Below are 23,973 nucleotides of genomic sequence, written 5' to 3' on the forward strand. Positions count from 1 at the left end.
TCTGCTTCTCTCTCTGACCTTCTCCTCGTTCATGCTCTCTCTCACTGTCTCTCTCTCAAGTAAATAAATAAAATCTTTAAAAAAAAAAAAAAAAGAAACTTTTCCAATAGTATTTAGAACTCTTTCCTTCCCCTCAACTCTCTTCTGGTTCTCGCTATACCCTGTGCTTTGCTTATGTGGTTTCTCCTCCTAAAACATCTTTTCACCTCTGTATGTCCAAATCCTACTACCACAGAGCCATAAAAGGTGAAGGCATTTTCTCTTTCCCTAGAACTGACAGAATCTTTACCTGTATCTTTGTTATGTGGCTCACCATAGTCTACCATATACTATAATTATTCATGTAGTTATCTACCTTCCTACTAGAATAAATATTCTCTAGGAAATATTTAATTTCCACACCAGCATTTAACATCTTTGTGGGCAGTACTGAAGTCTGTTTCATTTTGGTATCTTTCCTAGTGTCGAGCTTGGTACCTTGGCTCATGGCAAACCTTTAACAAGCAATTGTTAAATGAAAAAAAGCAGAGGAAAAGAAATAGAAGCCATACACATATTACCATTTGAAACAGTTTGGTGTAGTTATGATTAGTGGTCTAGTTGCCTAAGATAGAGGGGATGGCTTTAAGATCGTAGATATAAGGGTTACTTGAATGCAGGATAAATGAATGGATTAATATTCCTTCATCTGATTAAATATGCAAAAAACACAAGTTAAATAATTTCTTCATGGATTTGACTATTTACATGAGCAGGGGCAAGAGAGAGCACTTATATAAGATCATTCCTTGAGGGAAATTCACGAAATTACATCAACACAAACTGTTGCTAGGGAATAAAAAAACCCCAAATCAGTCTGTTATATTAAAATACTGTTTTGGAATTTTTATCAAGAAAGAGGGTTTGTTTTTTTTTTCTCTTTGAAAATAGAAAAAAAGAAAAAGGATAGGATATTAGCAATTAAATAGAAAAGTTGTAAAATTAGATGTGGTTAAAAATCAAAGGAAAAACCTCCAACATATTTTCTGTTAAAATCAAATCCAATATTAAAAAAAAAAAAAAGAAGAAGTAAAAGAAAAAGGAAAGAGAGAGCAGCTGTGTAAAAAGAAATGAAAGTTAACGATAAAAGTGATTTTAAACTAAGATTAATCCTTAGTGATACATTTAGAATTGGCTGTAAATTAAGAGACTGAAAATATCTCCTACATTATAAAATACTAATTTTTAAAAGCAACCCTACCCCTCTTAAAGAAGATTAAGTATTTGTGTTGAAACCACATACCAGCAGCTCTGGCACACCTCCAGCCCTAAGGCGTGATGTTACTGACACCTGAAATAACTGGGAATGATTATATTTCTTATACTATGAAACTTTTTTATATCTAAATGTCTTACATGAAAAGAACAGTGAACCTCTTTGGAGCCTTTAGGACAATAAAGAAGGAAAATGGCCTAATGCTTTTTCTTCCCTCTTTGTAAGTTTCCTTCTTTGTAGAAACATACAGAGTATCATTTTAGCACATTAAGTGGCTAATCAACACTTTGGTTTCAGGACACTGCTACTTAAAAATAGAAAGTACATATAAAATAGTCTACAATGGTGACATTCAAGCTGATCTCATAGAAGAACTGATGCACAGTATTCTGAATGCTATTCCTGACATATACCATACCGAGGGTATTATCTTTATTCTGCATTACATTTTCCGGAAAAAGAAGTTGTGGGAGATTAAAGAACGATTCCTGAAGTCTGAAATCTGTGAAAAAAAAAACACAAGATGCTGTAAAGTGTTGGCTGACGGTTACAGAGGGCCTTCAGTGATGTAGTGGCCAAAAGTTAGAATACTATTCCCAAATATGCTGATTAAAGCTAGCATACATAAAGAAGTACACACTTTGGTTTTTATGAAGAGCTCTTTCATGGAAAATGTAAGTGTAATTAACTTGGAAATACAATGTCATAATCTGTTAACACCCAGATATCCCCCAAATGTATAGCTCATATAAGTTCTAATGTAGAGGCAAAACGTGCTAAAAGAAACTTTTCTTCATAAGATGTTAAAAACACAGGGGAGTACAAGAAATGGAATCATAAAACCACTGTATATAAACCTGGAATTTTCAAAAGAAATGAAGAATAACTATCGTAGATGCTTCAACTTGATGACAATAAAGTGGTTTCAACAGACAACAACACATACTCTTCAAAGACAGAAACCCTGATTGATTCATGAATTCAGTCTGTGTCCATCTTACCCTCATAAAGCAAGAGAATCAAAGAGTCCATAGCTTCAGAATAAAGGTTATCAAGAACTGAGGCAATCAATGTAAGCAGAAAGAAGGAAGGAAGCCAGAATCACCTAATCACAATGACCAAATTCCAGAAAGAAGATTTAAGGAAGAAAGGCTTTATGATTTGCAAGATAGAGCAAGTATGACATAAGGAATGTCGAAATCAGGATTATATAGAAAAGTGCATTATTGAAGCGAGTCTAAGAATTAGTAGGGCAAATCTTGGGAATTTGGTTTAAAAGGTGGAATTCTCTAATAGTTTAATTACATAGATGTCTAGAGATAAATATATGCTAACTAAGAGTCATGATTAGGTCAAATTTGGTGCAGTCTACAGTCCACAAGGAATTTACCAATAGGACCAACGAAGAATTTATATGCAAGAATAACAGAAAGTGTATTGTTATTAAAATATAATGATGCAATATACCTAAGCATCTCTCTAACTGTTGTCCTGAAAGAAGAAACAGGTTTCTCTATCATTGAAATTATCATTCTCTCTCATGAAATTACTATGTTAAATAGTAAAAAGACCTAAAAAACAGCTTTCTTCCCTCAGATTCTATAGATTCTTTCTTTATGTCTTCGTTACCCTTTCTCGGGGCATTAACATTACAAGGAATTGTGACTTTATACCTGCCATCTTACACAATTCTTTGAAAGTATTTTTCCTCAGAAGTTTAGAGTTTTGACCTCTGCATGTTACAATATAATTGTGTTTTTTTATAGTCACATTCCTGATATTAAATAGAAGTGAAATCTTAAATCACCAATAGTATAGGAACTTATGTAAGAAACTAAAAAAATGAAGTCTGTACAAATATCAAAGTCTAAAATGAATTCTCTATGCACTGTTCAAAAGGCTTACAATTTTCAGTATTCAGAGTATGACATAAATAGGATTAAGGTTAAAAAAATGCTACTGGTCCAAATTGGAATGTCCAACTTGGGGATGTCCAGGGTAATTCCTTTTGTAGTAGGGATGACTGTGGAGAAAGATCCAGCCTCTAGGACTGCCACGCCTGAGATTGCTTTTTAAGCACATTTTATGGATGACAATGGATTCTGGTCATTTGAAAATTTAGAGAGCAGACACAGCAAGAAAATAAGGTTACAAGTATCTGAAATAAAATCTGTTTAAACATTTATTGAGAAAGGAAGGAAAGTTTTCTGCTTGCTATATAGTCAAAAAAAGCAGCCAGTTTGAGAATCCACATTTGCTTATGTGAATTAATAGAAACATAGGACTCATTAGTCTTATTTTAATGGACACTTAAAAATAAGGTTCAAATTTAGATGCTTGGAATTAAATATATGCTAAATGTATAAGAGTTTCACAACTATTCAAGATTTTAAACCTTAGAAATCTACTGGAAAAAATTAAATAAGTCCAGCTTAACATTCATTCCCTCACTTCTTGAATATCTACTTCTGTTAGGTAGCTGAAAAAGGACTGAAAGCCATACAGTGGATCCAATACAATACTGTAAGCTTGAAAGTCTTATAATTTGGTTGGATGAAGGGGACTGTGGAATTAGCAGCAAGGATGGGTTTGGCATAGTAGCTTTTAAAAAGTATCAAAAATATACACAGCATAGGTTTGAAGCACTTACATGAATTTTTAAGGTCATATTTAAAAAAATCTACTTTATAAAAATCAGGGGGTACTCATTTCAAAGAAATCTGTTATATACCAGGCCCTGATTATTAGTTCTTAATTAATTAATAATTAATTCACCAATGCAGAGAGTAAAACTGCATTTACCTGGGAATTATATTTAAAAATATAATCAAAGTATTTTTTCTTTAAAAGCAAACTTATGCTTTAGATTTTAGAGTTGACTGCTCCTGTCAGTGTCTTAATCCTCTCTGCCCTCAAGTTGTAAGAGATAATGGCATAAACATAAGGAAAAACGAGTATGAACTAACATGCAGAATCCAGAAAGCCAGAACTGCTGTGTGGAAGGGTTTGCGTTGCTACAGTAGTTGTGGGGAGCGAGGCAACTGGCTTCTTCTCATCTTCTATTGAGTCTTTTGATGCCTCAGACGCCTGTGATGTAGATGAACGTCCAAATCTTGAAAACAACATTCCTCCAAGGCCCTTTCCAATGCTAGCGGCCCCTGCATTTCACAAAACAGGGCAGTCAGTCTGCTGAATTATACCACATACCAAGCTAAAGAACACCAGCCATAGTTACAGCCAACTGGCAGAGGAACCAAGCCCTACTCATATTTTTCCAGGGTGGGAACATAGGAAAACTGCAATTCATATTGTTGGTTTCTAAGTAAAAATGGTGTTGAATAGAATGAGAGTTGTACAAACGGTAGGAATAGAGCTTACCAAAAAAGGGATAAAGATTCTATTTTATTCAAGTGTTCATTGTTTATTAAAGTGTGTTAAGATTAAAAACTTTAATAACAGAACCATGGCATCAACATGGGTCTATATTTACTACTGATATGCTTTATTACGGAAATTAAGTGAATATTTTACAAAAAGCTATCATAAATAATCTGTATGACAGTGAAATATCAATGAAAAGCCTATTTATAGTGCCATCTTGTGGCATTTTATATTAAGAAAACCCAGAACCAATGGACTGATTCAAGTGGCACATAATTGAGCTCCAGCTCTACACCAACAAACACTGTGGCTGGTGATCATGTAAAGAGAAATTAAATAACCTGTTTTGCTCCCAGGATGGATGCGGTTTGAGAGACACGAATCAGAGAATGGGTTGGCAGGGGCACCCTTAGAACTCACATATTCCCTCATTTTACAGATGAAGCAGACTATTAAAAATGATGTGACTTGGGGAGCCTGGGTGGCTCAGTGGGTTAAAGCCTCTGACTTTGGCTCAGGTCATGATCTCAGGGTCCTGGGATCAAGCCCCACATCGGGCTCACTGCTTGGCAGAGAGCCTGCTTCCTCCTCTCTCTTTCTGCCTGCCTCTCTGCCTACTTGTGAACTCTGTCAAATAAATAAATAAAATCTTAAAAAAAAAATGATGTGACTTGGGCGTCTGGGTGGCTCAGTTGGTTAAGCAATTGTCTTCAGCTCAGGTCGTGATCCTGGAGGACTGGGATTCAGTCACCCATTGGGCTTCCAGCTCCGTGGGGAGTCTGCTTCTCCCTCTGAACCTCTCCTCTCTCATGCTCTATCACTGTCTCTCTCTCAAATAAATAAATAAAATCTCTAAAAAAATAAAAAATAAAAAAAATAATGTGACTTATCCAAGATCTCACAGTAGGTGGCAGGGCCAAGATTAAAATGAGGGCCTTGATTCCCAGACCTTCTCTTGTTTCTCCAACTACCTCATAGTCTAAATTATAAGATCTGATTTAATTAAAGAAGCTTTAGGGCTTTTGGCTCACAATATGAACAGTGAGAGGGTAGTTCTTTCTAAACACAGGGATTAAATATTGGATGTTTTATAATACATAGAATATCTTTAAGAACTCCAAATTTAATGCCTATCTAAGAAAGCACTTATATTTACTAATAAGAAATACTTATGAGATATTACCTAATATACTTGCTTTGCCTATATTTGTTATAGATTCCCCATAGTGCCGGCGGGACAAGACTGGTGAGGTCACAGGGCTTGGTACTGTTGAAACGCCTTCATTCTCTGAAATTGAGGTAGGTTCTTTTGCTGGATGGAGAAAGCTTGGCTTCATATATTCATAAGGTAGAGGATTGGAAGTATTATACCAATGGATCTGAACAGGTGAAATGTTGCTGTAGTGTTTCAGTATTAATGGTTCTAATCTATAAGCCTTGAATTTAAAAAAATTCAAAGAAACACAACATTAAGGCACAATGTTTGGATTTTACTAAACTGTTTTTCTTCTATTGCATGCTCAGCAGACCTTAGGGAATTAAAATAAAAAACCCTGGTATTTCTAACATGCATTCCTATTTTTTACTGTTAATAATATGTAATTGGTCTAATTATATATCTTTAATGATGAGATTATTAAAAAACCAATTAGCACCGGTCTAAGCTAACAGTGCCCATTAATTTGTTTTTTAGAGAAACAGATTCATTTCATGATGTTCTGATATCATCTAACAATTAGATTTATTACCTCACCAACAAAGCTGAAGCAGTAAACTAGAACACAATAAATAGGTCAATCTATAATATAATCTTACAATCTATATATATATATATATTTATATTTACCTATAATATGTGTCTATAAATCTATAAATATAATTTATAATATAATCTTAGGAGCTCTTAGTAAGCTCTAAATTTGCAAACAGATTAACATAATAACACAAAGTAGATGCTGATACAAGACCATTTGTCTAATATGAAGAAGGGATGACAGAGCAGAAAAGGCAATGAATGGATTTGGCCAATTAGAATTAGAATTCCCCAAGTTCACATTCTGGCCTCTGTTGTTTATTAACTGTGTAACACCCGCCAAGTTGTAAGGTCTCAGAGATACCATTTCCTGAGCTCTAGGAAGGAGATTGACTTTTCCTGCCTCACAAGGATGTTGGGAAGAACAGATAATGTTTGTAAATACTGCCTAGCACAGTTCTAACATAAACTTTGTTAAAAAAAACTATACTTTAAAGAATCACAGGAAAACTGTAAAATGAATAATAAAAATAACTTAAAATAATACAATGACTTTGGAGCACCCCTTTATAATATAACAAAGTTAAGATTATATCCAGAAAAGAGTATACAATGAAAACTCAGAGTTCCCCTATGAACTCAAGTTCATGTTCAAGTTATAAGGCAATGAGTAAAATGAATGTATATTAATGAAATACTTAATGTCTAGCTGGGGGTTTTCATATACGTTTTACTTAATACTAACAACCTTATGAGGTAAAATATTATCATCTGTATCCTACAGATAACGAAGAGTCTCAGGAGACACTTGGGCAAGATTGTGCAGTCTGTATTTTAATGTAATACTAAGTTTCCAACTCAAGTAAAATTCATTTCATAAATATAGTGGTTTTGATTCTTTAACATATAGGACATTTTCTGAAACTCTTTTATTTAATCAATGCTATATTTACTTGGTACTAGCTAAAGATCTTTTAGAAGACAAAGCTATTTTTCTGAGAATGAATGCTACTTAAAATGGTTTGTTTTACATTTAGTTATACCTAGCTTTGTCCCCAAAAGGATTTAAGGAAGCATTTTTCTCACCTAAAAATCTTACTTGGTATTAAATGCTCTACCTGGATGCGAGATCACTGGAGTGTTTACATTAAAAAATTATTAACAGTACAAATATAACAGAGAAAAACCTCAAATTTTATAATCCCATCAGGCTAAAATAACTTCATTCCTTTATTCATGATTAACATAATATTCAAATATTTTCATTTTGTACCTACTACAGGTGACCTACTAGACACATTTCAATATTGAAGCATGCTTTAGAGAAAGAAGACCTTAGAGTGGGGTTTTAAATTTATGCTTGTTGGGTTACTGGTATCACAACTGATAATGGCTTGACAGTCGAGAAGACTCCTATTCCAGGAACTAATTGTCCAGAGATAATATTTTTCATTATGCTCTTACACTATAACACATACAGATCATCTCTACCTAAATTAACCAAAACACAAACGTCTTAAAAATATGCATCTATGAAAATATAATCAGACAAATGAAATCATTTCTCATTAGTTCAGTTGTACCTTGCAATATTTCTTAGAGGGTCTTTTAAGAAGGACTTAATATTGAGAGGAAAAACATCTACAACTGCAACTCACCACTGGATCTGTTGGATGAAAAATATTTAGTAACCGGTTACAAATTTCTCTGGGCAAAATATGGTCTTGACTTCCAGTGTTTCCTGGGCGGATGCCACGCAATGCCAAGAAAACTGCTAGTGGGGATCCCATGCAGAAGAAATTCTCAACCTAAAATGATAGTTATCTTAAATTTTAAAGCCGGTGAAGGGTTTTTCAGCAGAATTTGGGCACAACATAATACATGGTAAAAATGTGAATAATAAAATTATCTTCAAATATAAGTTTTCTTTTCATGAGCTTGGTTCAGATGGTATCTGCAATTATTTAATTATATGCCAACTATTAATTATTCTAAAAATCTATTTTCAGAAGCAACCTTCATTTTCCTTAACTCAAATAGAAAACAATGAATGAGAACGAGGAGGAAGACCTTCACCTTCTTAGCTTCACTGAGCTATTGCTTTGTGGTAATATTCTAGGTTCTGTGAAGTCTATGGAGACCACTGTGTAGAGCTTCTGTGCTCAGAGTTTACAACCCTGTGCAGGAGGCAGAAAAAACAAATGAAGAGTGGGAAAGATTGTTCTAAGAGAGTAAAGAAAGGAATAATTCCAATTCTGAGGGTGTTTATACAGGAAGAAGCATTTTATCCTCCACATTGTGTGAAGTTTTTTTTCTTTTAATTGCAGTGTAATGAACAGTGTTTATTAGTTTCAGGTATATAGTATAGTGATTCAGCAACTCTCAACATTACTCAGAGCTTGTTTCAGTAAGTGTCCTCTTAATCCCCTTCACCTAGTTCACCCATCACCCCCTGCCCCCACCTCTCCTCTGGCAACTACCAATTAGTTCTCTTATTTAAGAGTCTATTTGTCTTTTTGTCAATTTGTTTTGTTGAATTCCACAAATGAGTGAAATCATAATGTTACCGGTCTTTCTCTGACTGACTTATTTCACACAGCATTATATCCACTAGATCCATTCATGTTGCTGTAAAAGGCAATATTTCATTCTTTTTTATGGCTAATATTCCATGGTGTGTGTGTGTGTATATCTATATATCTGTATATATATCTATATGCATATATATATATATATATATATATATATCACATCTTCATCCATTCATCTATTGATGGACATTCACGTTTCTTCCATTATTTGGTTATTGTAAATAATGCTGCAGTAAACATAGCACTGAATATCTTTTCAAATTAGTGTTTCTGTGTATTCTTTGGGTTTGCACCCAGTAGTGGAATTTGGATTGTACGGTAATTCTATTTTTAATGTTTTGAGGAACCTCCATACTGTCTTCCATACTGGCTGCACCAGTTTGCATTCCTACCAACAGTCCATGATGGTTCCTTTTTCTCCATATCCTCACCCACACTTGCTGTTTCTTATGTTGTTAATTTTAGCCTTTCTGACAGGTGTGAGATGGTATCTCATTGAGGTTTTGATTTGCATTTCCCAGGTGGGGATTGATGTGGGGAGTGATGTGGTAATTTTTCATGTGTCTGTGGGCAATCTGTATGTTTTCTTTGGAGAAATGTCTGTTCATGTCTTCTACAGAGGAGGAAGCATTCGCCTTGGCGATAAAAGGTAAAAAGGATTTCTACATTTGGAGCTGATCATTGGGGCCAGAAGGGACATTTGAGATTGACAGAATCACTGTGAACTAAAGCAGAGGCAGGAGAAAATCTGGCTCAATTTAGAAAATAGAAATAGTTGGACAGAGTTGAAAAATTGCATGTCAGGAAAATGTAACTTGGAATGAGAATGTATGGAACCTTGACTATCTGACTAAATAAAGTAGGGCTTAATTGATTTTGTAGGTAGTAAAGAAGAACAGGATTTAGGAGGTTAGTAAACCTGGTAGTAGTGTGTGGACGAACTGGAAAACAGAGTCTGATGACTCAGAGATGAGTTAGGAAACTACTCCAAGTGCTTAGGCAAAAGATAATTTGAACTGGCCAGGACAAGATGTTCCATTCAGAAATGGAAATGGGAGGGGAGAGGGTATAATCGACATGACTGAATGGAGATGGGGATGAGGAACGGGTCAGAGGCAAGTTACAAGCTTTGGGTCTGGCTGACTGGGAAGACAGTGGTTCCATTTACTATAACAGGAGACTCTAGGTAGTCTTGTTTTTGTTCATATTAAGCCTGAAGTATCTGTAACATATCTAATGGGCTGAAGTTTTAGGGTAAGAAAAATGTAGAGTTGGATATGTCTTCTCCCAAGTCTAGGTGTCACCATTACAGAAGTGACATGTAAAGCCAGAGAAGGGGTAAGATGGCTTAGGAACTGCACAGAGTAAGAGAGGGCTTTAGCTGGAAATAGGAGCAATGTCTACATTTGATTAGCAGGAGAAGGAGACTACAAAAGGGAGAGTGAAAAGAAAAGGAGAACCAGGATAATGCAGTATACATGGAAGCCATGGGAGAGGGCTTCTAGAAAACGAGTGTAGTCAGCAGCATTGGATTATATACAGAATGTGACACCTCTTCCTCCTAAAGTCACCCTATATCTCTCATATGTCCCATTACCCTGATGCAGGACACTCCCAATTCTCTCCTTCCCAACATCAAAGAAGTTATTCTAACAGACTCTAACACTGCTCCCCATGGCCTCCAATCTGGACTGCACTGTAACTATACTGTACCTAACTTGTTCCTGGCACCAATTTCATGTACCTTTAATCTCCCCCCACCCCACCGCATCTGAAGTGATTCCTCTTTTTTCCCAAATGAATCAATATTTATTTTGAAAATGGTACCTTTATGTTAAAGAATGTATGAGAAAGTTTTTGTTTTTCAAGGACTGGGTAACATCAACATGTCTGAGGGCTGAAGAAAATTAACTTGTCAATTAAAATTATAGGAAAAAGCATTTGAAATAGTGACACAGATGAAAACATTAATTTTGAAAGGATTAAGATAATTAAGAAAGGATAAAGATAAGAAAATAGTTGAGATAGAAGCTATTTAAATCCTTTCTTTTTTCTCTTATTCTCTCTCTCTCTTTGTAAATCCTTCTGCTATTTGATAGACACATATACATACATACATAGCCTAGCAAAATGCTTTATCCTTTGGTCAGGCGTTTCATAAATGTTTGTTAAATTGCTAAATCCCTGGAATTAATAACTTTTATGATTGGTATGCAGGTCACAGACAAACATACCAAGTAATTATTGTAGGGGTAATGACTGCCTTAGTGAGCTCTACATCCATCAAGGAACTTCAAAGGTGAAAAAGAGCTTCAGACATCTAGTCTAACCTCCGTGTCCATAGAGGAGCAAACAGATGAATTTGAGATTTTAAATGGATTTGGCTGACATTACATAACCAGTTAGCAGCAAAGCTTCATGATCAGAAACAAAGTTTCCCACTCTCCAGACCAGTATTTTTCAAGTTTAAGTTCAGTGGTCACCTATAACAATTTTAACACCTGTCTTCTCAAAGTAAATCCATCTATTCTGTTCCTGTTAGATCTCTGGAGTCCTAAATATTTGCCAGTTCATCAGATATTCTTTTTTAAATTTCAGATTTCTGTATTTTCTCCTCTATGAGTAATTAAATAACAATTAAAAATCCATATTACTAGATGACATGACTATGTTTTAGAAGAATACACGGTTAGTGTATAAGTTCTACAAATATGGTATTAAATTTTGAGAACCATTAAATACTTGGTGGATCATACTCAACTCTCCAGTAAAAAACCCAGGACTTGAAATACAAGAATTAACTTTTTCTATTAAATCAATTCTACATATTTAACACATTGATCATATAATAATGGTGGTAGAGATGGAACTCAAATTCCAGGTGATGAGTCCAAAGACCATGCTCATACGATTTTTAAATATAATTTTACCATGTGGCTTTTAAATGTGTTAAGTTTAAAAAGAAAATATTGTAAGTCATAGAGACATGCTCAGTAAGAAAATTCTTACCGCTTTAAAAAAAAATGTCTACATCATTTCACTTAACCTGGATACTAAGTTCCTGTAATAAAGAGATTTCAGTATAATACACTATCCCTGGGTATATATTCAAAAGCAAATGAATATTAGGGAAGTTATGCCATGCTCCATTTAACATTGCAAACAAGTTCTCTGTTATTCAGTTATAGACTGTGTCCTTTCCAACAGTCAGATCAATGTCCACATCTCTGTCATTCTTTTTTTTTTTTTTTTTTTTTTTTTTTAAAGATTTTATTTATTAATTTGACAGAGAGAAATCACAAGTAGACGGAGAGGCAGGCAGAGAGAGAGAGAGAGAGGGAAGCAGGCTCTCCGCTGAGCAGAGAGCCCGATGCGGGACTCGATCCCAGGACTCTGAGATCATGACCTGAGCCGAAGGCAGCGGCTTAACCCACTGAGCCACCCAGGCGCCCCTCTGTCATTCTTTATTCTTCTAAACCACTGCTTTCAACAGCTCCATTCTGAAGCTCAAGAACCCTGAGAAGTTTCCCACTGTCCAGTGAAATATAAGTTCTTCATTTCTGGCTTTTCCTGTATCCCACAGCCCACTGCCTGATCTTATGCATTCTAGCTAAACTGTTTTGCCTGCCCCAAACTAACCACATACACTCCCATCTTGTGTTTTTGTCATACACTGCTCATTGAGTGAAATGCCAGTTCTCCAGCCCTAAAATTGCCACTGATTATACTTCTGCTTATTTTTCTTATCAGTCACAACTAGCTGATTACTAAGGTTTATTAATTTTAAATACTAAATATTTCCCAAATCTCTTTCTCTTTTCACTATTTGAGATTATCTCATGTTTCATGAGGTACTATGAGGTCATACTCTGCCACACCTTTGTTATGCCGTTTCTTTTACACAGAATAGCAATTCTCCTTTCCTCCACTCGGCAAGATGCAATTTACTGAGATCAAGTACAAATGTCATTCCTCTGCAAACCTTTCTGGGCAAAATTAAAACCCCTCTCTCATGTATGTATTGTTCTATACACTAGTAGTACCAGTAACACTGTGTTACAGATCCTGAGGGCTGAGAACATTCTTGTCCATTCTTTTCCTTGTAGAACCCCCAATTAGCAATGTCCAACCACTGTATGTGCTCAATATATACTCATTTGAAAGAAAAATTCAGATCTCACTTGAATGCTAATATCATGCTTCAAATGATGTTTGAAAAGAAACTGAGATAAATAATGAAAATCTCATCTCTCTTTCCCTACCTTAAATTTTAAGGCAGGTGTTTGTGTCATGGATGATGCCTTCAATCCATGTAGCCGTTCTTCTATTTCTCTCAGCCTAGAAAGCAGCATGAGGTTATGAATGCATATTTATACTTATAATTTCATAAATATTAGATGCTCACTAGTTCACTCAAGAAAATGATGGCCCATTATCCAGTTCCTCACATTAATCCCTATTGACAGTATTTAATAAATGCACCTGCTGTAGTCTATAAATGGTTATAAAATGATTAGTAAAACTAGTCCTACTCTTCATAATAGCTGCTGTTAGTAGCTTTTTGGGAAGATCCTTCAGAAAACCGTGAGACAAATACAAGCATATATACATCTTAAAAAAAAAAACCAACCACACTGAATGCTCATACCATATACACTATTCTATGCCTTTTTTTCTACATTTAATAATGAATCTTGGAGGTCTTTTCATTTCATTGCCTCCTGATCTACTTCAATCTTTGTAACAGCTGTGTAATTGTCCTTCAAACAAATCAACCACAGTTTATTAATACTCTGCTGATGAACATTTGGGTTATTTTAATTTTTCCTCATTATAATGTTCTATATCTACTTACATTTAATAAAGAACAGAACTAAATTTTTTTTTTGAAGGTGCAGTTCACTTTCTAAACTTTTTTTTTTTTTACTGGATTTTTTTTTAAAATCTCAAATGCTGCTCTGGGTTTGCTTATATTTTCTTTCAAAACTATCAATTATTTTGATACTACAAAATTTACATATCTAGCCTATGGTACTTAATAATATTCTAAATGAAATCCTTAGACAACTTCTATAAGACTAAAACAAATCCAAGGCTTCTGGAATAAAAGTTTTAGTCAACTAAATTGTTTGTTTTTATACGATGCTAATTATCAAAATCAGTGGCTTTTCACTGCTCCACTAGAATTGATGAGATGCATTAAGAGGACAAAGAAGAGCAGAGCATGTAACTATAGAAGAAGATAGGAATGTGTTAAAGAATTATAAGATAGTATCAGGAAGGCCACAAGTGATCAAGTAACTGTAAATCTGTGAAAATAGTTATTTGTCAAGGAAAAAACTGTTTTTAAAATTATTTTCAGAATAATAAGATAAAGGTCCATCTCTAAGATTTGTAAGAACTACAAAGGATTATAAACTGGTAAACACTTTTGATAAGGATTCTGTGTGGTGACTCAGCTTGGAATAAGTTTTAGATTTCACTCCTAATAAACTGTGAAGAAGAGATGGAAGGAAAAAGTAGATGGTGACCAAACAACTTATTTTGTGCTACTGGAACACACATGAATTAACATGAAAATTAACAAAACTAGCTGGTCAGGCGCATTCTCTAATAATCTTTGCACTCCGAATAATACATTTTTCTTTATCATGAAAATCTTACAGTGCTCACATAAGAAGTCCACTAATTTCCCAAAGACTTAAAATGCTTTGCAGAGACTTGGTATTTTACCGTCGTTTTGTTATATAGAGTTCATCCAGCAGATGTCGCTCTTCATAGCTCATCCACCGTTCATCTGGCAACTCTTCTTCCTTCTGCAGCAACTGTTCATAGAGCCGAACCGGATTCCAGCCAGTCATTATGTCATAAGTGATTACACATCCCAAAGAATGTGACACTATTGAGACTTTACCCCCTTTTTCTTCAAAGTCTGGATTCCGAGAACAGAAAAGGGAATATAATCGATTCAGCTCTTGCTGAAGGCCTTTAACTAGCTGTTTGAAATAAGAAAACATTATCATATTAGAGTAGTCACTGACTTTGCTGTAGACTTTATCTCTAAACTCAAGTATATTATGAAAGAAAAACAGACATTACTAACCAAATATGTCTAGGTCATTAAAATTAATTCAGGTGCTTCAAACCTTGCAGAAAATGAAGAAAAGTATGCATAATGCGTACTCCATCTCATCACTAAAGAATAAAGGCAGATATACCCACCTGGAACTTTTCACAGTCCTTATACCAACTATATGAACCAGCAGTTTCATAGATTAAAAAAAGTTCCATGCAGATTCCCATATGTTTTCCAAAGAGACCCTTCAAATTTTTTCTTCATTGCAACCTACTCATATGCTACTCTAAATTTTTACACCTTGTAGTTTTAAGCTATAGTGAATTTTAGATAAAGAATTTATCTGAGTTTATGCCCATAGATGTGCCAACATACATACTATTTCATTATGCATTTAGGTAAGAGTAATGTAAAGGCCATCGAAGGATTGAAAAAAAGCTAATGTTGATCTACTTGATATTCCAACATTCCTATTAAGTTGGCAGTATGGATATGAGTAAAAAGTTATTTTATTTTATTTATTTATTTATTTTTTTTGAGTAAAATGTTATTTTATGTGGCTGCTAAGCAGGGCTTAAGGCGTAAGGTGGGAAGTATCTTAGTCATTTTTCTTTGTAAAATTGCTTCCTTTGAAATTTAGCTTTAACAAATATTAACTGAAATATTCCATAAGGTCAGAAAAATGTTTATTACCCAACCCATACTGGGCCCTGATCTGAGTTTTAAGGCAGTCCTTGCCTCTTCTTCTCATTGCTTACTACTATTTGAGTATAAATTTCCTGCTTGATATTAACTGAATTCCTCATTTCAATATTTCTTAATATGCCTACATACAATTATGTGTTACTTCTATTTTTGGTCTTGTTATTCTATCTCAACAGTTAACTAGGCTCCACTAGATTTTACTGAACATTTCTACCTCTGATGTTAACTGAAAATCATCTGAGCATCCATGCTTGGCAGGATTAGCAGTGACATGAACGAAGGCAAGGTGCTCTCTCATGATTGCTGGCATCACAGACTCTACAATGCAATACGGAGGTCTGCTTAAAGCTACTGAAAGCTCGTGTTGGGTCTGATGACCTATTCATCCAATGAAGAAGAGGAGGATAGGAAGAGCTGCTAGCATGTGGAAGGGTGATAAGCTGCCCTTTTTCTAGGGAGAAATGGAAATGTTTTCTTTAATTGGACATTTCAATTTTTTTCTTGGGAAAAGCCAACTCAAACTTTCAAAGTGCATCAGAATCACATGGAGGGCTTATGAAGGACAGATCGCTAGGCTCCAATCCAGACTGTCTGATTCAGCAGTTCTGTGTACCGCATTTTAGGAACTACTATACTGCATTAGTGGCAAACGCATATAAAAACCTTCTAAGACATGGGTTGTAGATAATTACAGTTTAAAGAGTATGCACCATGATATGAATATTATAGGGCTCTGTTCAAAGGGAGCTATAGTGTAGTGCTTTGGACTTAGCTTTGAGAAGAATATCAGGAAACCCTTAAAATTTATAATTTTCTTGATTTATAGTCTACATGAAAGGAAGTCCAGAAAAAGCTAATGTATAGTCAAGATAAATTCCTTCAAAAGCAACATTTGTTAACAGCTTTACTTTTGATGTCCTTGATTTTAAGACACACCATGTAAATCTAGACACACTAAAAGACAAACACTTAAATATTCTGGCAAAAGGTATCGAATCTTTTGTTTTAAAATACTACCCTCCCCATCAAAATTTAAAAATTAATAAAAGGGGAAAGATCTACCAGCATCTCTACCAGTGATTAACCTATCTTATATAAAAAAAGTTTAAAGCATTTCTCACTATATCCAATACTTCAGTAATCATATATGGATAACAAAACAAGGATAAATATCCAAGACAGAGAAAGTCCATTTGATGTTAAAATAATTTCACCATGGAATGAATACACAGAATGCACAGTTTCTGAAGAGCTGATGCTTTCATTTAATAATTGTATACTTGAACAGAAGTGGTCTTCATGTTTCCTTATTGGAACATATCTAGATTTTGTAGCATTTTTAATCTTTGCCCATAGCTTACATATACAGGAATGTTTGTGTTCCAAAACATTATGATCTTGAAAGCCAAGTTTAAACAATTGTATACAACCTTAGGATGGATAAACCATCCAGTCAGCAGCAAAAGGAGAACTCTACCTCTATTTTGTGTCCATAAAGTCAACACTATTTAGGGTTTTTTCTCCTTCTCTTCAATGATCCAATTTTATATATATATATATTTTTTTTTCCCCCAATTATATTCTTCCAGCTAGGATCCCTTTGTGACCAAGTATATTCTTTTGATATATATGAACCACGATTAATGATATACCCTGTGATATTAATTTATTAATTCTACAATATTATCTAATCAACCTCTTACATGGTAGGTAACTGACAGGTTTTCAGAAGCTTAAGTTTTTAATTTTCATAGCTGCTTAGAAGTTAAAATTTATGAAGAAAATCAACTGAAAAGGAAAAAGTCAGCAGTTTCAAGAGAGAATCCAAACTGACAAAGTATGGCTAAAGAATATAATTACTCCTTTGTCCTTCTCTCTGCTTTAGGAAATTTTAATGAGAAAAGGTAATTTACAGAGTTTTAATCATATGCAGCAGTTGAATGATTTTCAAGTAAAAATAACAAGAGATGGCCATGACCATTCTCTTTAAGATTATTGTTAAAAGTAATTGAAAAGAGAGTTCAGATGTACAAGATATATAGTTCTCTCTGGACTTTTCATGTTACTTTATTTAGGGTTAAAAGTCAGGGCCGAAGACTCTCTGATGAGGTCTCTGTAGTCTGGATTAGTTTCCTTTTTTTAAAAAGGACTTTCCTTGGAAAGTATGACCCGAGAAACACTAAAAGTTTTCCCTTAACTATGGCTTTTTAATGATTATTGGCGCAATCACTAATTAGGGTCCTCCCATGAGCATTTCACAATCTCCAGTGAAAGGGGAACTAAGAGATGATCTAATTAAACTGCTGTGAAGGCAGGAGTCTCTTCATTGGCATCCTGGTAAGTTGCTCAGCATCTACCCCAGTGAGCATCTCCACTCTAACTAAGGTGGACACTTCCAGTTTTTGCAAATTTTTTCCAGTTTATTATGATATAATTGACACATAACATTGTGTAAGTTTAAGGCGCACAACCTAATGATTTGATATATGTATAAATTGTGAAATGATCACTGAAATAAGTTTAGTTAAAATACATCACATTATTTATAATTTTTTTCCCTTGAGACATTTCTTTTTTTTTGTTTTAAGGCAGCTTTAGTTACTTACAAAGTTCTTCATTAGAAAACAAACATGTTCCTTTCCATATTTTCTATCACTGATCCTTATTCACTTCCTAGAGTTAACAGAATAAGTCTATTCCTTTTTTTTCTTAAATGGGAGCCCTTGAAATACATAAAGACAGATAATTAATCACAGCTGGAGAATCTAAGGATGAGGAATTGTACCGGGAACTTTATATACATTATATCTTTAATCCTCATGACAACTTTATCAGTAGGTATGTTGTGTTCATTTTGTAAGCAAGGAAGCTGAGAAAGTGAGAAATCTGGTCACACAGCTGGGTAAGTGACAGGTTTTGAATGGCATCTATTTTAACTGAGAAGACGGAAAAAAAAGACTCTTTCCTATGCTTCTTGAGTAAACTAAGTAAGGTTCATTTACCGGGCATGATATAATTCTCTAAAGAACTCCTGATTGCTGTTATTTATCACTGCTTCCTTAGGGAAACATATACAGTTTAAAAAACAATTTAGTCTAGGGGCGCCTTGGTGGCTCAGATGGTTGGGCATCTGCCTTTGGCTCAGGTCATGATCTCAGGGTCCTGGGATCCAGCCCCACATCAAGCTCCCTGCTCAGTGGAGAGCCCGTTTCTCCCTCTCCCCTTGCTTGTGCTCTGTCAAATAAATAAAATCTTTAAAAAGAAAAAAAATAATTTAATCTAGAATACTAGCTAACATCAACCTTGTGCTTAAGTGGCTTGATTTGAAGAATCAGCTTTCCTTTCTTAACATTAAGAACAACTTTTTGCTTTTCACTGTTTTCTTTTGTTTCTTCACAATATTTTCCTGATGGTATCACATGGGGAACTGTTAAAAAACACAAATTCACAGGTTCTACCTCAGACCCATTGAATCAGAATCTCCGGGGAGGAGACCTTGGAAACCATTTTTTTCATTCCTTTTCTTAACCTTTTACCTGGAAATAATTTCTAATTAATAAAATGTTGCAAAAAACCCGAACAAAAAAACACAACTCCTCAAAAGATCATCCACATATCCTTTATCAAAGGTTTATCCATTGTTAGCATTTTACCCTGTTTATCATTCCTTCTGTTTCTGTAGCACACACACCACCCATGTACATTTTTTTTGGTGAACCATTTGAGGATATATTACATACATCATCGTCCTTTATCCCCTAAATACTCCAGTATATACTCCCTAAGAGTAGGAATATTCTCTTCCATACTAATAGTGTAGTAATCGACTTCATAAATTTACTTTGACATAACATTTCATCTATTCTGATCTACCATCCACCTTTTGTCAGATGATTTAATATCCTTGGTAGCACTTCCCCCCATCCAGGACAAGTTATGGTCTAGGATGAGATGTATTGAGCTATTGTATCTCTTTAGCCTTTAATCTGGCACATTCTCCACAGCCATTCTTCATCTTTCACAATATTTACATTTTAAAAGAACATAGTCCCATTCTGACTTTATTTGAACTTCCTCATTCTATGTTTGCTTGATGGTTCCTAATGACTGGAGTACTGCATAAATGATGTTGTATCCTCTGAGTGTCCCTCTTAACACTCAGTAAAGGTGCTGTCTAATTTCTCCACTCTATGCCTGTTCTTTAATTAATACGCAGTGAGGATATACTTTAAGACTATGCAAATATTTTGTTCCTCATCAAAATAAGGCCCTCAATGAAGCATCCATTGACGAATCTTTCCCAAGCCTCTTTACCTTATCTTACCATGACAGCTGCAAAATGAGGATTTTCCTCTAGCATTCCTCCCACATTTTTCAGAAACCCCGCTGCATTTGTGGTGGGCACAGTAGCTTTCTCCCCCATTGTTTATCTATGTGTAATTGATTCGGATTATGAATTTTTCAGTGATTTTATAACTCTTTATATTATCCTTATTATAATTCTATATTAAAACTACTACTAATTCCTTATAAGTAATAATAATTACTTGATTATTTTGGTGCTCAAATTGTTCCAGCTTTGGCCAGTGGGATCTGCTTCTTTAATTTGGCTCCTATGGCCTTGTGACCCGCCCCATCATTCTTCCAAGCATTTTCCTACTTTCTGTCATGACAAGTTGGTTCCAGCTTTGATCTGTATCTATCCTACTCCAGGCCTGGAATCAGCCATTTTCCCAAAGAAACCTAATTCTTCTTAGAAGGTAATAGTAGTACAGGAGACAAAGATCCGGGTGCTAGGTGTGCTCATTAAATTGGGGTATCCTCGCTTCTTGGCCCTTTTAATGCACACAGGTGGGAAATATATGCATGCATATATACACATATACATTTAATATATAGCTATCTATACACACATATTTTCAAAATCATGAATTCATATTTATGAGACCTTTAATTCCAATAACCCCCTTGAGACTGTTTTTCTGGCCTGTATTTTTAATGAGTACTCCAAGTAATTGTTCTAGTTAAGGATGTCTGGGTAATGTTGCTCAAGAATGATGACAGATCTCAGCCACAAGTTCTCTGGTGCTTTTCCATAAAATTCAACTGGATTAAAAGGCAAACTAATTTAAAATGCTTGGTGTTCTTGGGGCACCTGGGTGGCTTAGTTGGTTAAGTGTCTGACTTTAGCCCAGGTCACAATCTCAGGGTCCTGGGATGGCTGCATTAGGCTCCCTGCTCAGTGGGGAGCTGGGGAACCTCCTTCTCCCTCTCCCTCTGTGTCCTAATCACCCACCGTACATGTGGGCTCGCTCTCTCAAATAAATGAATAAAATCTTAAAAAAAAAAAACAACAACAAACCACTCTGGGTATTCTCTGTTTCATTTATCTTAGCGATCAGTTTCTTCTTTCTACTGAATATCTGTTTTATTCAATTCCATTCTGAAGATAATTATTTTTGGAGATAAAAGAGTAAAATAGAAAGTGACTACTTTCTCAGTCATCACTAGCCAATGGTCAGAGCTTTGAGTCTGATACTCTTCTCTTTCTAGTTTTTCTGGTTATTATTGTCAACTTAAAACTTTTTTAAAAAAGCTCTTAATATTAGTTTTGGGGGACAGGCCTCAGAACATTTTACCCTTAAACATTCAGGATACCTTCTTAGGAAACCTACCAACCATATACCTGTGTGCGTGTGTGTGTGTGTGTATAAGGTATACTTCTGCTTTATGAGGGTGTGTGTGTATATGTTATATGCTCTCAGCCATTCTCTTTTTTTTCCCCCTTACTGGTTTCACCTGAAATACCATAGTTCAATTTCCTAACCTTAAGGGCCAACAATGGGTATGAACATATCCAACAACAGATACGAACATGTAAATTAACAGTATTTTACTTCATGAACCACGCTGTCCTTGTTGGGTTAGAATGAGGTCCTGTATAGTTTCTTTTTACTGTTTATTATACTTTCTTTTACTGCTATCAAGCAGATCAAGGCAGACTTTGCCCCAGACTGGGACATGACAATGAGGGGATATAGAAAAAGGAATGGAAAAATCCCGAGGGGATGGCAGCCCAAAAAGAAGGCAGTTCTGTGGCACTTAACCTAAGATATTTTTGTAGATATACAAGGGATATCATGAGTCAAGTCAGGGATGACTTGGAACGAAAAAATCAGAAATAAACTGGCATGGAGAAGTGCAGAGCAGCTCTACTGGTAACTACTCCCTCACCAGTTTCTTCATCTTTTGAATAAGAATACTAATTATACCTACTTCATAGGGTTTTTATGAGCATTAGGCAAGCTAACACATTCTAGGTAATTAACAAGGTTATTTCTATGAAACAGAATTCTTTTTCTCTTACCAATAAAGTGACAAAATGTATTCAGTGGAGAGTCCCTCATCCCTCTGAATAAATTTTTACTCTTACCCCAGGGTTATTTTTGTGATACATCAGCAACATTACTATTTAAGAACAAATTTACTACAGAAATGACACAATAAAAGCAAATCTATTACAAACAAAAAACTTGAAGGAAATTTCTAAGTGTCTAAAACTTTTTCGTGAGGATAATAATTAGTCATAATTAATAAGATTTATGAAAATTGGTATTTTTCGAAGAGCTGTTTTCTTTTTTAAAAGATTTTATTTATTTATTTGACACAGAGAGAAAGCACAAGCAGGGGGGGAGCAGCAGAGGGAGAGGGAGAAGCAGGCTCCCTGTGGAGCAGGGAGCCCAATGTGGGGTTCGATCCAAAGATGCTGGGATCATGATCTGAGCCGAAGGCAGACACTTAAACGACTGAGCCACACAGGCACCTCCAAAGAGCTGTTTTCTAACTAATCTCCGACTTCCAAGATTATCCATTTTATTAAGGGTTTCCCAATGTGTAGTTTGGAGATAATCAAATTTACAATTAAATGCAGGCTATTTAAAAGTTAATGGATTCCTGTAAATTCTCATTTGCTTATATTAAAAAAGCACATGAAAATTTAAAATTCAGGACACATATCACTCTAAAAAATAATCAACAGTAACAAGATAATCATGATACTTACTTCATCTCTATAAAGTGGGCTAGTATAATACATTATGTCCATTGCACTACTGTTCAGCATATCCCTTAAACCTCGTACTTTGTCAGGAGTAATGGAATCAACAGTGTCTACAAATTAAAAAAAAAAAAAATTAAACTTACAGAAGATCTTTGTTTAAGCTCATGTTTAAAAATTCAAGAGTGGCTTTGACTCTAATGAACCTTCCCTTCTTGCAAAATGCTAAAAAAAACAAAAACAAAAACAAAAACAGAAGACTAAAGGGGACACAGGAAGAAAAGGAACATTAAGGATGAAAGCCATTATGAAATCTATAAAGATTTACTAATTTTTCTTATGTACTGGCTTTTGCATGACATTTAGGGGTACCCAGAGCAAAAGCAGGCCATCTCTGTTCTTGGAACAAGTGTTAAGGGACACAACCTCACTCTTCCTGTACCTCTTTTTCTGTTTCCTTTCTCTTCTTTGGCCTCTGTACCTTAGGCCTGGCAATACCCATGTGGAATGCTCACCGCCATTGGTAGCAAACCAGCAACAAATTAAAAAGCTTCCCTATGCTTTACATACACCTCTCTTTAGTGAACCCAAGGTCCTACAGGCAAAAGCTGCAAAATTATAAATACACACAAAGGCAGATCAGCAAAGGTCCTCTACAGTAAACAAGGTCAAGTTGGTATAATTTGCTTTTGAAAAAAGAAAGTCACGTACACTGCACTGCAAACAATTTAGTATTCATGAATTAGAGCTAACCCGTGGAAATTCTATCTTGGGAAGCTTGTTCTCTGAAATGCCTAATGAAATGATCTGAGATAGAGGAAACTTTGCATTTCCCACAGAAAGACAAAGAAGCCCTATACTTGGATGAACATCATAAAATGAAAGCACATTTAGGCAGGAGAAGGATTGTATTTTTAGTCTAGTGCAGCTTCTTTTATCTTCCAGTTTTTCACTGTATCAGTTTGTTTTTATTTATTCCCTACTTTAATACAATCTAATAATGACTGGAATAATGACAATCTAATAATGACAATGATTCAAGCAGAAGCTAGAAGTCCTCTCAATGATGGAAAGGATATGGGTAGCACAACCCATTTTTAAATTGTAAAAGTGAAAGACGTGAATGCCATACTGATATGAAAAGTTTCAGTGCAT

At 35.0% G+C, this 23,973-nt stretch overlaps 1 protein-coding gene across 6 annotated transcripts in view; it reads right to left on the reverse strand.

The window, feature by feature from the left end:
- DDHD1 (DDHD domain containing 1) overlaps positions 1 to 23,973 on the reverse strand; it is an 83,087-nt gene that overhangs the window by 7,118 nt on the left and 51,996 nt on the right. For 3 of the 6 annotated variants that reach the window (XM_059373230.1, XM_059373226.1, XM_059373227.1), the window contains 7 exons: positions 22,825 to 22,931; positions 14,714 to 14,976; positions 13,243 to 13,318; positions 8,048 to 8,197; positions 5,820 to 6,072; positions 4,222 to 4,413; positions 1,674 to 1,757 (listed from right to left, as the gene is read on the reverse strand). In XM_059373230.1, coding sequence (XP_059229213.1) covers positions 1,674 to 1,757; positions 4,222 to 4,413; positions 5,820 to 6,072; positions 8,048 to 8,197; positions 13,243 to 13,318; positions 14,714 to 14,976; positions 22,825 to 22,931 — 1,125 coding nt within the window. The remainder of the gene's footprint in view (positions 1 to 1,673; positions 1,758 to 4,221; positions 4,414 to 5,819; positions 6,073 to 8,047; positions 8,198 to 13,242; positions 13,319 to 14,713; positions 14,977 to 22,824; positions 22,932 to 23,973) is intronic. The other 3 variants (XM_059373232.1, XM_059373228.1, XM_059373231.1) reach the window with 1 other exon arrangement.

The sequence above is a fragment of the Mustela nigripes genome, chromosome 13 (assembly GCF_022355385.1).
Source record: "Mustela nigripes isolate SB6536 chromosome 13, MUSNIG.SB6536, whole genome shotgun sequence".
Classification (NCBI taxonomy): Eukaryota; Metazoa; Chordata; class Mammalia; order Carnivora; family Mustelidae; genus Mustela; species Mustela nigripes.